The sequence below is a fragment of the Odocoileus virginianus genome, chromosome 23, assembly GCF_023699985.2.
Source record: "Odocoileus virginianus isolate 20LAN1187 ecotype Illinois chromosome 23, Ovbor_1.2, whole genome shotgun sequence".
In the NCBI taxonomy this organism is placed as follows: domain Eukaryota; kingdom Metazoa; phylum Chordata; class Mammalia; order Artiodactyla; family Cervidae; genus Odocoileus; species Odocoileus virginianus.
This window is the reverse complement of record NC_069696.1, coordinates 4,049,939-4,063,294: the sequence shown is the minus strand read 5'-3', so window position 1 is coordinate 4,063,294 and position 13,356 is coordinate 4,049,939. Positions and strand designations below refer to the sequence as shown.

Here is a 13,356-nt window from a genome sequence, read left to right as displayed (position 1 = left end):
CACCCCTCTCCCTCCGAGGCCTCCTCGAGGGCACCCCCACATTCTGGGATGTGCCTCTCTCGGCTGCACACCCAGACACAAGTGTGCAAGGTGGAGGGGGGTCCCAGGGACACTGGGAACCTGCTCTAGTGTGTTAGCCAGCTCCAGGGGGGTGTCCACAATCCTGACAGAGGCTGGGACTTCAGCATGAAGGGCTCTAGCCATGAAAGGCTGACCCCACATGAATGGGTGGAGGGGTCCAGCACAGAGCCTCCAGCAAGGTCCCCAAACTGCCCCCTGAGCCAGCCAATGGGGAGGAGGAACCGGAGAGATGAGCATTGGGGAGATGGAGGCCAGACTTTTATGTCTGCGGTATATGGAGCTTCTGTGGACACCTAGAGAGGATTGCCCTTAAAAACCACTGCAAACTTGGAGCAAACTGTGACTCCGCCTACAGCTCAGGGGCACCCCAAGGGTTTGAGACCCCAGGTTGAGAGCCTGCTTTAGCCCACGTCCTGTCTTCTCTTCAGTAGATCATCCAGGAAGCCCAAGGTCCGTCCCACCCCAACCTCCCTAACTGGCCTTCCAGAGGCTTCAACCCAAGAGCCCGGGCAGTCTTTCCCAGCATCTCACTTCTACCCCTCCCACTGCAGGAGCTGGTCAAGGCGACGATAAGGAGATAGGCAGGTGGAAGGAAGAGGGTGCAAGGAAGAAAGGGAAGGAGCTGGAGACAGGGCCTCTGTGGCCAGAGGGGGAGGCAAGTGACCCCTCACCCTTTCCCTTTTCCCCGCCAGCTAAGGACTGTGACCCCACGGTGGACACTTACAGTCTTCATGCCCACGATGGACTTCTCCACCTTGGTGACGTACGTGACGTGGTCCTCGTTGGACTTGAGCTCCTTCTGCTGAATCCTCTCGTAGATGCCGACCACCAGCTCCCTGGGGATGTCGGCACCGTCATCCACACCTAGGGACGAGCAGTGGGGATGGGATGGGGTCAGGGGGTTCAGGGGCTGGAGCCAGTGGACTCAGGGAAGTCCACTACCTGAGTGACACTCCCCAAGGGTGGCCTTGATGTGGCCCTGTCCCTGCTGCAAGGCCTTCAACGGCTGGCTCCACACCCCTGCTAAATTAGAGATGACCTCCCTGGCCAGAGCACCTACCGTACGAGGGCTCAGCATGTGTCCCGGCCCCACCTCCAGGTGCCCCACAGCCACAGTCTCGGCTGCTACCTCCCAGGCCTCCTCCTCATCTCTGATCACAGTCTCCGGGCTCCTGCCTTTGCTCCTCCTAGCATCTCCCACTCCGGCCCCGCCATGAGGGCACTGCCCGTGTGCTGTCTTGTCTCTTTCAGGCCCTCCCCTCCCCTCCATAGGGAGCTCAGTGATTAGCTGTCAGATGGTGAGAAGATCCCCTCCTTGCTGGGAGCACAAGGAGGGGTGGGACATTAAGTGAAGGAGAGCAGGGCAGCCCCCGCAGTGATGCAGTAACAAGACCACCAACCCATCTCCCACTTCATGGTAATGATCAGACTCTGGTGACAAGAAACACCAGCAGGAAGTACACCAACATGAAAACAACTTTCCCCGGGAGGTAGAAACCGAAGCAATAAACAAAGTCTTCTTTCTACTTCTTCTAAATCTTCTTTTAACGACTATACACTCCTCTTTTCAAGAGGGAAAAATGAAAAATAAAACATCTTGGGCAAGTGCTCTCCAAGCAGTTTTCTTAAGTGTTGAGAGGACATTACACCTTCTATGAGCGACTCTCTGGATTGACCCCGTGTCTCCACATCTGAGCTTGGTTCTGAGTTGGGCAGATGAACCAAGAAGCATCCCCCAGGGCTCCTGAAAGAAGCCAGGCTGCAGCCAAGAGGAGCAGGGCAGGGACTGAGCACACGGGGCTCCCAGGTGGAGATGCCAGGTTGCACACCTCTGCTCCTTCTGAACGCCGCGGAAAAAGGAAGCGGCAGAGACGGGGGAAGAGGCGGGGGCAGCAGGGGACCTGAAAGTGGGTGAATGAGCACATGGATCAGCACACCTGGGAGCGTGGAAACGGAAACCAGCAGAGGGATTAGAAGGCTCAGAACCACCAAGCTCGCTGGAGCTGGCAGAGGCCTGGAGGTGAAGGTGGGCTCGAAATAGGAAGATCGGTTGAACATTAGAATAAAAGGCAGTTAGACATCCCTGCCCCTTCCTCCACTCCAAGCCTTCATTCTTTGGAAGGGTTGAACCAGGAACTCTGAGCTGGCGGACCCCAAGCACAACCAGTTGGAGAAGGAAATGGGAACCCACTCCAGTATTCTTACCTGGGAAATCCTACGGACAGAGGGGCCGCGGTGGGTACAGTCCATGGGACTGCGAAGAGTCGGACATGACTGAGCAACTTACACTAAGCATAACCAAGAGTGAGAGTCTGGGCGGAAAACTGGGGGGTGGAGCTGATGTCTATGTATCAGGAGACCCCCACAAGCCCACTTCCCACGAAGCTCTCAGAGTGTTGGCAGAGAGACTCACCCCCCTCTGGGCCACAGATTGGACATTTCTGAGGGATTGAGCAGCACAAGGGAAAATATGTAAAGATATTGCAGTCACTTCTCCCAGTGAAACAACTTAATGAAATGTCGACACAAGAAAGCCCCCCAGTTGGTAACCCCACTTGGAGTTTTAATCAGCCTTTTAGGGGCTCACCGCTAAATGTGGATGGACAACCAAGTTTCATCAACTGTGTATGGAAAGTCTCCAACACAAGAGAGGGAAAGTACGAGGGAAACTGAAAAAGGAACTTAGAAGAAAGCAAAGAGAAACTCAAACAAACAAACAAGTGAAAACATATTATTCACATCTTCAGAGATACATAAGAAGATATTGCATCTACAAAGCAGGAACAAAATGCTCTGAAGAGCAACACTTAGCAGAAAAGAGTTCTTGAGAATGAAAAAGATGACAGCAGAAATGAAAAGTTAAGCAGAAGATTTGAAAGATAAAGCTGAGGGCCATCTTCGAGAAAGTCAAACAAGAAGACAAAGATGGCAGACAGAAAGTTACCGTCAGAGGCTCAGACTGGGAGGTCTAACATCTGAAAACCAGGAGTTCCAGGAACAGAGTCCAGAGAAAAAGGAGAGGGGAAATGATCAGATGCAATATATTTGGAGGCATGTGTTTCTAGACTATTAATAAAAGGAAGAAACTAGTTCCCAGCACAATGGGTAGAGAAAGAGCCAGAGAAGGCACACGATAATGAAACTCAGAACATGAAGGACTCCCCCGATGCCCGGCATGCTAGCCACCTCCTGGGCCCAGACAGCAGTGTCCAGTGCCCTTGACCACTGGGGTGACAGCCTTCCGTGGGGGACTGAGACTCTGAGCAGTGCTCCCGCCCCTCCGCTCCCCCTACCTCGCAGGTTCCGGATGAAGTCCTCCAGCATCATCTTGCGGTCGGGCTTGATGTTGGGACTGTACATGTCGGTGTTGAGCAGGATGATGGCGAAGGCCAGGATGAAGATGGTGTCCGGGTTGTGGAACTGCTGTACCACCTCGGGGTTGCACATGCAGTAGCGCTGGCTGCGGTGGGGACGCGCGTGGGGCGTGAGGGCCCTGCCCTCCCCGGGCTCCAGAGAAGGGGGCACTCGGGAACGTGTCCGGCTCTCTGAGGGTGGGCTTAGGCCTGGGGGCCTCCCTGTCACCCCACACTTTGGCCCCCACCCCCACCGAGGGAGTGCACCCACAGACCCCAGGCACCCCCTCCCCACCAGTGCCAGCCTCAGACTGATGCTCAGGAAAGACCTGCTGGTTGACAGTTCTTTCCTCCCCTCCTGCCACCCTCCCACCCCCGCCCCCAAGCCCCAACCAGCCCCCTATGGACTCCTGTCCTCAGCTCACAGCCCCAGCTGCTTCCTCCATTCCCTGGGAGTGTGGGGGACTCCTGCCCCCAGCTGGCAGCCCCCTACTTTCCCCACGCCCAGCGTATGTGAAGGCTGGGGAGGGCCCACCTGAAGGCCTCTATGAGCCGCTCCACCTTCTGGGCCTCGCCCTGCACGCGGATATGGGCCTGGAACTTGCGCAGGGCCTCGTCCAGCTCCATGGCAGAGAAGTCCATCTCGTCCACCACGCAGCTGAGGCCGGGAGGGGAGGGGGTTGTAAGGGCGGTGGGCCGGACCTCCCTCCACCAGCCAGAGCTGGGGAGGAGGGCGAAGCCCACCTGCTGGCTAGACAACCCCTCCTTGAAGGAAAGACAGGACTTGGGGGCCTGAGACCAACCAGGAGGGACTTACCCATGCCAGGGTCTCTTGCCATAGCCCAAGAGGACCTCCTCACCCCCTGCCTCCCCCTGCAGACAGCCCTGCAAGGTGCTGGCTGAGGGTCCTCCTCCCATTACCAGAACCTTCGACCCAGGGCGGTGGCCGGCAGTCCAAGGCCTCTGGCTAAGAGGATGCTGAGCCCACCCGCCTCCAAATCCCAGGACCTCTCCTCTCAGCCCCTGAGCATCCAGAAGTCAGAGGTTTAAACAGTGAACAGTTTCCTCTCCTGTCCTCTCCAAGACCTGTCAGGGGCCTGGCTTTCTCCCTGCTTTCCGTTCCATTTGGGAGTCTCCTCTTACACCACCCCTCCAAGTGTCTCAGTGTTCGTAGCCGAGGAGCCTGCCCACCCCCAAGCAAGTGACAAGTCAGCTTCATCTCCCGGCCCCCAGCACATCCAGCCTTGCCCTCCTGGGGCACCCTATCCCCAGGGTCGTGAGCATTGATCAGGGCAGGAATCAGGGCCCCACAAAGCATCAGCCCCGACGCCCCCGAGGGCCGCAGAGGCTTCCACGTGGAGCTGACGTGTCCTTTTCCGCATACATGTGCCACTCCACTCTTCTCCGCCCTGGCCATCCCACACCCGCCCCATGCTGCCCTCTCTTAGTTCCCATACGATGCAGAGAGTAGGGGGGTTCTTCCTGAACACAGGGGAAAGAAATAGAAGGGTACCATCAGAGGATTGACAGATCCAGTTTGTTTGAAGATGGTTTCTCTGGTGTTGGGGGAGAATGAAATAACAGGGAAGGGCAGGAGCAATAGAGAAGCAGGGGCCATCAGGATGCACCTGCAGAGGGCCAGGCGAGAGACGGGGCTAAATCGGAACAAATCGAATGGACCTGAATGGACCAGGCCAGCTCAGAATCTGAGAGACATCCTAAAGGAAGATCTAGGGGAGGAGATGAGGGTTCATTTGGTTGATCTACAGGGTTCATAAGAGGCCACGTTAAATAATGGTGCTACTAGGCACAGAGGAGGATGCTGAGGGCGAGTCAGTCCCTGGGCAGCCTTCACCAGGCCACAGGCTGTGTTAGCAATTCTTGCAGAAAAGTCAGGGTGTACATCTTTTATGTTTTACCAAGTATTTAATATTTTAAGTTGACCTGAGTAAATATTTGATTATGTCTGGTTTGAGGAATTCTTCAGATAAAATGTCCCCACACCTAGCATCTCGCTCTTCTCAAAGCTGAAAGTATATACGTGTTTATTTGGTATAACCTGGACAAAGTACTGCAGTGGGTGTGAAGTAAAGACTGCTCATTCTGAATTTTCAGCAGCCCAGGAGGCTCTTCCCTGAGATCGGCCACCTCTGTTCCTGCCCACTCCGGTCAGCAGGCCCTGCTGCCTCTCCCTGGCTCAGGGTTCCACCCACCTCTCCCCTCCCCACAGCCTTTGCTAAGGGTCAAGGCCTCAGCATCTCACCACAACTGTGACTTCAGTAGCCTCTGGACCAGCCTCCCTGCCTCCAAACCATCTTCCAGAAGAACATTTCTAGGACATCCATGGCCCTGCTTATAATTTTTCCAGGGCTTCCCACACCCCCTGTAAGAAACTCGAGTTCCCCAGCAAAGCACAGCCCTGGTCGCTCCCAGTCGCCCCTGCCCCTGCAGCATCCTGGCTCTGTCCTGCATCCTTGCTCTCCAATCACTGCATGTTCACCTGGGCTGCTCCTTTGTCCTGCGGCCCACCCCCACCTCCAGGTCTGCGTCTAGATGCCCATCTCTCAAAGAGTCTTCCTCGACCTCCATGGTTCCTCTGCTGTGTCTCCCACCAGGCCACATGCTCCCAGATCCCCAGAGTCAATTTCTGCATTCCTAGCGGATATCTGAACTCAATAAACATTCCTGGGGTGGATGAATGAGTGAGTGACAGGACCAACCTGGAGAACATGAGCTGGAGAAGGAGCCCTGTGGCTGGGGCTTTGACCTGGTGGCCCAGATCAGCTGGACCTGACCCCCGGACACGGCTGCCAAGGGAAGGGCCAGTGGATTCCAGACCGCGGGCAGTGAGGCAGAGTGGAGTGCACACACTTCCCATTGTTCGGCCGCCTCTGCAGGCCAGGGAGTGATGAGAAACCCAGCCAGCTGGCCCTGATGACGCTGCTCCCGGGGAGATGTCTGGATCTAGGACATCTAGATCACCACCTGCCTGGCGAGGTGCTGCTGACAGAGGGTAATCCCGGTGGTAATCCCACTTAGGTCGGGGGGAAGCGGGGGCTGTGCCCTCCTTCTTGTGAGATTCTGCAGGGATGCGGCAAGCCCCTTGCAAGGGCTGAGGAAGCATAAACACAGACGCTCCCTGCATCTGTATAAACAGGTACAACCTTGCATAAAATTGCTCGTTAGCACGGATCCACGCATGTCGTCAGTCTGCGTTGCAGGAAAATGAAGCGTCGTACACAACTGTGATCAAAATGAATGTTGTCACCTCACTATTTTTTTTTTTAACGATAGCAAGACAGTGTCTGGCAGACAAAGGCACTGGATGAGACCTGAAAATAGGTAATGATGGCAGCAGGGATTTTTAATTGGCCAGAAGAGACTGCAAAGACCTGGAAGCTGAGCCTTGGGCCAAAGCTGGGAGAGGTGTGTGTGCTGCCCATGAGGGACTCTGCTCCAGGCGGAGTCGGGCCAGTTTCAAGATTAGGATGGAAAACGAAACCACCCACCACCATGAGCTGGAGGAACCCGGGTGTTATTTCTGCAGTTCTCGTCTCATACAATTCAATTAAAAATATCCCCATCCGCCGCAGAGTTATTTTCGTTAGTTGGAACTCATAACATGCCTAACGAAGGTCAGGGCCTTCTGCAAAAGGGCGACGTGGCCAACAAAACAAAGCTGGAGGAGGCTGACGCAGGAGGGCCTGCCAGGGTCCCTGGTGACGACACAGCGACAAAGAAAATCCCATTTGAGGGCCTCAGAGGGGATGGCTGCTGACGCACCTTGAACCTGCCCCACAAATCGGGAGTCAGTGAGGATGCCGAGGCCACTTTCCTTTTGCCGGGCTAGCAGCCCCACCCGGTGGTTCTCACCAGAGCCACCTGGCAGGCTGATCAGCAAGCAGGAGGCAGGGCACCACCCCAGGGGTTCTGATGCCAGGGGTCTGGGCTAGAGTCTGAGAATTGATGTCGCTAACAAGTTTTCAGGGGCTCTGCTGTTCAAGACCCATGCTCTGTGCCGATGACAGGGGTGGATCAGGCAGAGGTCAGGCCCTTGGTGTCAGGCATCCTTGGGTTTGAATCTTAGGCTTCCGTGGTAGCTCAGTTGGTAAAGAATCCATCGGCAATGCTGGAGACCCCAGTTCAATTCCTGGGTCGGGAAGATCCCCTGGAGAAGGGATAGGCTCCCCACTCCAGTCTTCTTGGGCTTTCCTTGTGGCTCTGCTGGTAAAGAATCTGCCTGCAATGCGGGAGACCTGGGTTCAGTCCCTTAGTTGGGAAGATCCCCTGGAGGAGGGCACGGCAACCTACTCTAGTATTCTTGCCTGGAGAATCTCCATGGACAGAGAAGCCTGGTGGGCTATAGTCCAAGGGGTCACAAAGAGTCAGACGCTACTGAGCAAATTTCACTTCACTTCACTTCCACCATATAACTGTTAGGTTCCAGTTGCTTAGCCTCGCTGGGCCTCACTTTTCTCATCTCTAGAATGGAGCTAACCCTGTAACACCTAGTTACAGGTAACATCCCTGTAACCCACCAGTGGGCAGGTGGGGTTATGGGTTTTAGAAGAGACGATGTATGTAAAGCTCTCAGTTTATAACAGAGTATAAGAAACAGAGAGTTCCCAACTTGCAGTTGCCAAGGCATAGGGGAGGGAGGGATAGACTGGGAGTTTAGGGTTGGTAGTCACAACTATTACATTTAGAATGGATAACCAACAAGGGCCTACTGTATAGCCCAGGGAATTATACTCAATATCCCGTGACAAACCATAATGGAAAAGTATATATAAAAGAATGTCTCTATAATGGGGTCACTTTGCTATACAGCAGAGATTGGCACAACATTGTAAATCAGCTATACTTCAACAAAAAATAAAAAAAATAAAAAAAAATAAAAATAAAAAATATATGTGTGTGTGTGTTTAGTTGCTCAATCATGTCTGACTCTTTGCAACCCTATGGACTGTATGTAGCCTGCCAGTCTCCTCTGTCCATGGGATTTCCCAGGAAGAATACTGGAGTGGGTTGCCATGTCCTCCTCCAGGGGATCTTCCCAACCCAGGGATCGAACCCAGGTCTCCCGCATAGCAGACAGTTTCTTTACCTTCTGAGCCACCAGGGAAGCCTATATATATATATAGTAACTATATATATATAGTGACTCAGACAGTATATATATATATATATATATATATATATATATATACACAAATATATTTTTAAAAAGGAAATGAGAGCTCTTGTTAGGAACCAAATCAGAGCTGATGTGCCCGGTGGTTAGTGTCTACTAGCAGAGCTTTAAACACCCTTGCCATCATTGCCAATTAACTCTGCCTGAAAATCCATCACCAGACCCATCAACTGTTTATAACATAGTCCGTCAGAGAGAGGAAACAGAGTCGGCTCAGACCAATGGAGGTTTGTGGACCAGTTCCACAGCTCTGCCTTCTTCCTAGATGAGAGGGTTGGGGCCAGCAAATAAAGGTGCATCAGGGATGGAAGGGGCTTCTCGGTTGGTGCTAGTGAACCCACCTGCCAATGCAGGAGACACAAGAGACGTGGGTTTAATCCCTGGGTCGGGAAGATACCCTGGAGGACAGCGTGGCAACCCACTCCAGTGTTCTTGCCTGGAGAACCCCATGGACAGAGGATCTGGCAGGCTACATACAGTCCATGGGGTCACATAAAGTCAGACAGACTGAGTGACTTAGCACACACACGGGGACGGGAGAGCATCTGATTTTGGCCAGGGCACTAGACGTTTCTTCTCTCGGGCCTCAGTCCCTGCCCGGGGAAAATGAGGGGGCTGGACTAACTGACTGTCCAAGGCGTCTTTCTCAGCACCATGATTCACAACTTGAGTGTGACATGCGCAGTAGAGACATCTGGACCAGACGCCTGCTGGGATGAAGCAGAAGGCAGGAAGGTGCAGAGCTAAGGGTTCAGGCTGTGGACCATTCTGCCCGGCTTCAGATCTCAGCCACTGCTCAGCTCTGTGGGCAAGCAACCCACCTTCTCTGGTACTCAGCTCCTTCACTGGGTGCGGATTCCAGCATTCGCCTCACAGCGCTGCCGGGAAGAAAGAACGTGGCTCTGCATATGAGGCTCTTGGAACCATGCCTGCTGGCACATGATACACACTTGATACACGTGAGCTGCCCACTCACTCACAGACGGCCCTCCTGAGAAACTCCAGGGCAGGTGTGACCCCCAGGACGCCCCTCCAGAAAGCCCCCTTGCACTGAGCAGCCAGTGTCAGCCACCCCTGAGTTATCACACAGGATTGAGAGACCCCTCCTGGGCTAGGACTGGAGGGCTCAGGAAAGGAGTGGGTGCTGGGTTTGTTCATTTTTGTATAGAAGCCCAATTTCCATGTACCCGTGACTAAGTCAAAGGGAGTCTCAACTCTGGACTTGGAATTCATCCCACTCTTGAACTTGGAGTTCCAGGATCTCCATGTACAGGAGCGAGTGATTCTGAAATGCCAGTGACTGTTAACTGTTAAGGAGAATCTGTCATCCATGTATGTGTGTGCGTGTGTGTGCGTGTGTGTGTGTGTGTGTGTAGGCAAGGGTGGAGGAAAGGGCACTGGAGAGGTGAGGGCTCGAGGTCATAAAACCCCAAGACACCCCTGTTAGAAGAGACCTTCTCCTTCCATCCCTCTGAGTGGGGGCAGCATCAAGTTTTCAGAGTTGTGCAAAGCCTCCTATCCATGTCTGTTCCTGGCCTCTCTCCATCCCCCTCCAGACCCACCAGGGTGTGCATGGGTGCTGGCCTGCTCTCCCCTCGCCCGTGGATCTCCTCGGGAGCAAGACAACCCATCAGAAGCTGTACGTAGACAACGTGCAGGACCTTCTGGAGTCGACGCTTCCCAGCGAAGAGAGGCCAGCGCACTCCAGCCTGTTGAGTTTGACAGACAATCTGTCTTCATTTCTGAGTGTCCCCGAAGAAGAACAAATCTGTTACACGCTGGCCGACACATTTCCAGGGAAATGAAATAATGAAATTTGACTGAAACGTCCTACTTCAGTATCTAACAGAGGATGGAGCAGACGCAGTGCAAGAAGGAATCCCCCAGGGAAACCTTCTCTCCCACCCTGCCCCCCAGGACTGCTCAACCCCCAAACCGCCCTCCCTGCATCTCCGTGGGAAGGACAGATGCTGTCCACGTGCGCGGCAATCACGCGGGCCAGGAGGGAGGCTGCTGAGAACCCGCTCGCAACAGCCCCCCATCCATTGGCCTTCAAACCTGCTGAAGCGAACACTTCAAGAAGGAAATAGAGCAGAGCCAAATTTCCCAGCCATGTGAAAACGGAGAGGGAAGCGCTTTCAGCCCCCCCAAGAATTCCGACCCCCACGGCCCTCTGGCCCTCTGGCTCCCACTGACCTTCCTTCTCAGCACCAGAGAGGGGCTTCCTCCAGGCTCGGGCAGCCGCTCCCTTCCCCAGCAGTGGACTGAGACCTGCCCTGAGGAGTCTGAGGTTTCCCTGTGTTAGGGGAGGGGCCGTGGGGAAGTGGAGGGTGAGGGGGTCCAATGCCCTGGGCTTCTTTTTATGCCCTGTGGTTTTAAATAGAAAATACAGTAACAGAAATAGCTGACATTTTAAAAGAATTTACTAAGCATCAGGCACCGAGTTAAGCACTTCATATCCATTTTAAAATTTAATTCATATGACTGGTTCTATTATCCCCATTTGACAAATGACAAACTTGAGGCTGGTTTCTCCTAAAAAAAAAAAAAATGGGAGAGCCAAAACTCAAAACCTTCCCAGGTAAACATGGGAATGGACATGGCCCTTTGAGCTCAGAATGCCTTCTATTATTATTCAGTAAAGCCTGGTTGGACACATTCCTTCTTGGAATGGGGCTTTCATGGACTAGCACAGAAAGGGATGAAAAGAGAGGTCAGCTTTTAACAGCACCAAGGGCCTGATTCTGGAGGCAAATATCACCACCTCTGTGATGCTCAAACGCAGATCAGCGTCAGGGGCAGATTCCGTCTGGTGCGGGGCCCTTCCGCTCACCCTGTCCGCCCTCCTCCCAGGCCCTCTCCCTCCGAGAGACCTTTCCCCACCTCTCCCCTTCCTGTCTGGCTGTATCTTGGAGAGTGTGGCGGTTTGGGCTGTCTCAGTCTCCAAGGGGAGGGGTGATTTATGTCTTTTATTCAGCAAACAGCTTTGTACGGATGGATGCGACGGGCTGAATGTCACTGGTGGGGGCGGGGCGCGCTGCGGAATCTCCTCACTGGTGTGTTTCCTCTGATGGGGGGAAGGAAGGGGCAGGGGATGCTGGCCTGAGCCGCAGGGAGATGCCAGAACTCCCAGGGCCTGGCAGCCCACCAGTGCCTGCCTCTTCCTGCCTCTCCGTCCTCTCCGGGCACCTTGCAGGAGACAAACCAGGCATCCGGGTGATGCAGACTTGGGGGAGGAGCTGCCACGTGCAGGCTGGGTGTGCCAGGGCCTTGGAGCCCAGGGCCTGTGTGGTTGCAGAGCAAAGCACGCGGGGTGGGGGGCATTCACTGGGGCAGAATCCGGGCTCGGCTCTGCCCTCCACCCTCCCCAAGCCCACAGTGCCCGCTGGAGGCTCCTGGGCCCCTCTCTTCTCTTTCCACATTCCTCCTCTCATCTCTCCCCGTTGACACCTAGGTCTGTATCTTTCCTGAAGCCATGCCTGTTCCTTCCCCTTTCTATATACACACACACATGTATACACATGGGATACCCAGCTCAGCCCTGGTTCCCTACATGCAGTAGGCGCTCAATATTTGGTGAATGAGTGGTGAATGGCCATCCTGTTCTCCTGAGTGCCGCTCTGGGTGGCTCTGGCATGGTGACAAAGCACGCTTTAGGGCAGAAGATTTTGCATGATGCCAAGATGTTACAAACGCACTAAGGATTGGGGAAAAAGACAGATTCACCCCTGGTGCTGGAGGGACCAAGCTCACACAGCCCAGCCCAGCTTCTCTGCAGGTGAGGAAGCTGAGGCCTGGAGCAGAAGTGACATGCAAAAGCTCCAGAGCCTGTTAGGAGCAGAGCAGGAGTCAGAGCTGGCCTCTCGGGTCCCAGCCACTCTCCCCTCTCCCCACTGCCCCCTTATCCAAGCATGAGCGCGTCCAGCCGCCAGCCCAGCCCCCAGCCCTCTGCCCTCCCTCACAGCAGCCGGTCTGAGTCTCCAGCCCACACACTCAGTCTCCCGGGGAGGATGGGCAATTAAGTTTTCGATGTGCTGCTCAGCACAACCTGGGCTGGAGAAAAACCATGTGTTCCCTGAAGTGCAGGCCGGGGGTGGGGGGGAGCTGGGAGCGGGGGGATAGGGGGATGGGAAGCAGGTTAGAATTCCAGGGCCAGACCACACGAGACCTGGAAAGGTGGGAGAGAACAGACAAGGCAGTCAGGGCCTGGAAGTGAAGCTGCCACCGCTGCCCCAGAGGAGAGGGACAAAGCCAGGTCGCCCCCGGGTCGTGGGGCAGCTGGAAAGAAAGAAGCCATCAGATGCAGCAGCTCCACTCGCTCATTGGTGGAAAGGGGACAAAGGTAAATGAAAAGGCCAGAGAGATGAACCAGAAGAAAAGTAGGAGAGGAAAGAGACAGGAAATTGGCTTTCTCCTCTTGCGCAGTTCCTCAAAGCGTCCCCGGAGGGGGAAGGGAAGCATGTGCATTTGTGGGTCTGGGCACCAGGAGGGACAGCCAACTGTCCAAAGCCACCAAGTCAGAGAAAGGAGAAGGCCATCAGGGATCTCAAGGTCCCTCGGATGGGTCCCACCTCCCTCTCTTCTGACTGCATTCAGGTGACAACTACCCCATCATGGATTTAGGTAACAGGGACTCCTAAGAACAGCTGACCTCCCCTCATAGCCCAACCCCTCCACCCTCTAGGTATGGAAGCATGGCCCTCCGGCCATGGCCTGTCCCAAGACACA

At 54.6% G+C, this 13,356-nt stretch overlaps 1 protein-coding gene across 9 annotated transcripts in view; it reads right to left on the bottom strand.

Annotated features, from left to right (window-relative positions):
- IQSEC3 (IQ motif and Sec7 domain ArfGEF 3) overlaps positions 1–13,356 on the bottom strand; it is an 87,739-nt gene that overhangs the window by 15,766 nt on the left and 58,617 nt on the right. For all 9 annotated transcript variants that reach the window (XM_070453185.1, XM_070453186.1, XM_070453187.1 and 6 more), the window contains 3 exons: positions 3,970–4,092; positions 3,375–3,541; positions 806–945 (listed from right to left, as the gene is read on the bottom strand). In XM_070453185.1, coding sequence (XP_070309286.1) covers positions 806–945; positions 3,375–3,541; positions 3,970–4,092 — 430 coding nt within the window. The remainder of the gene's footprint in view (positions 1–805; positions 946–3,374; positions 3,542–3,969; positions 4,093–13,356) is intronic.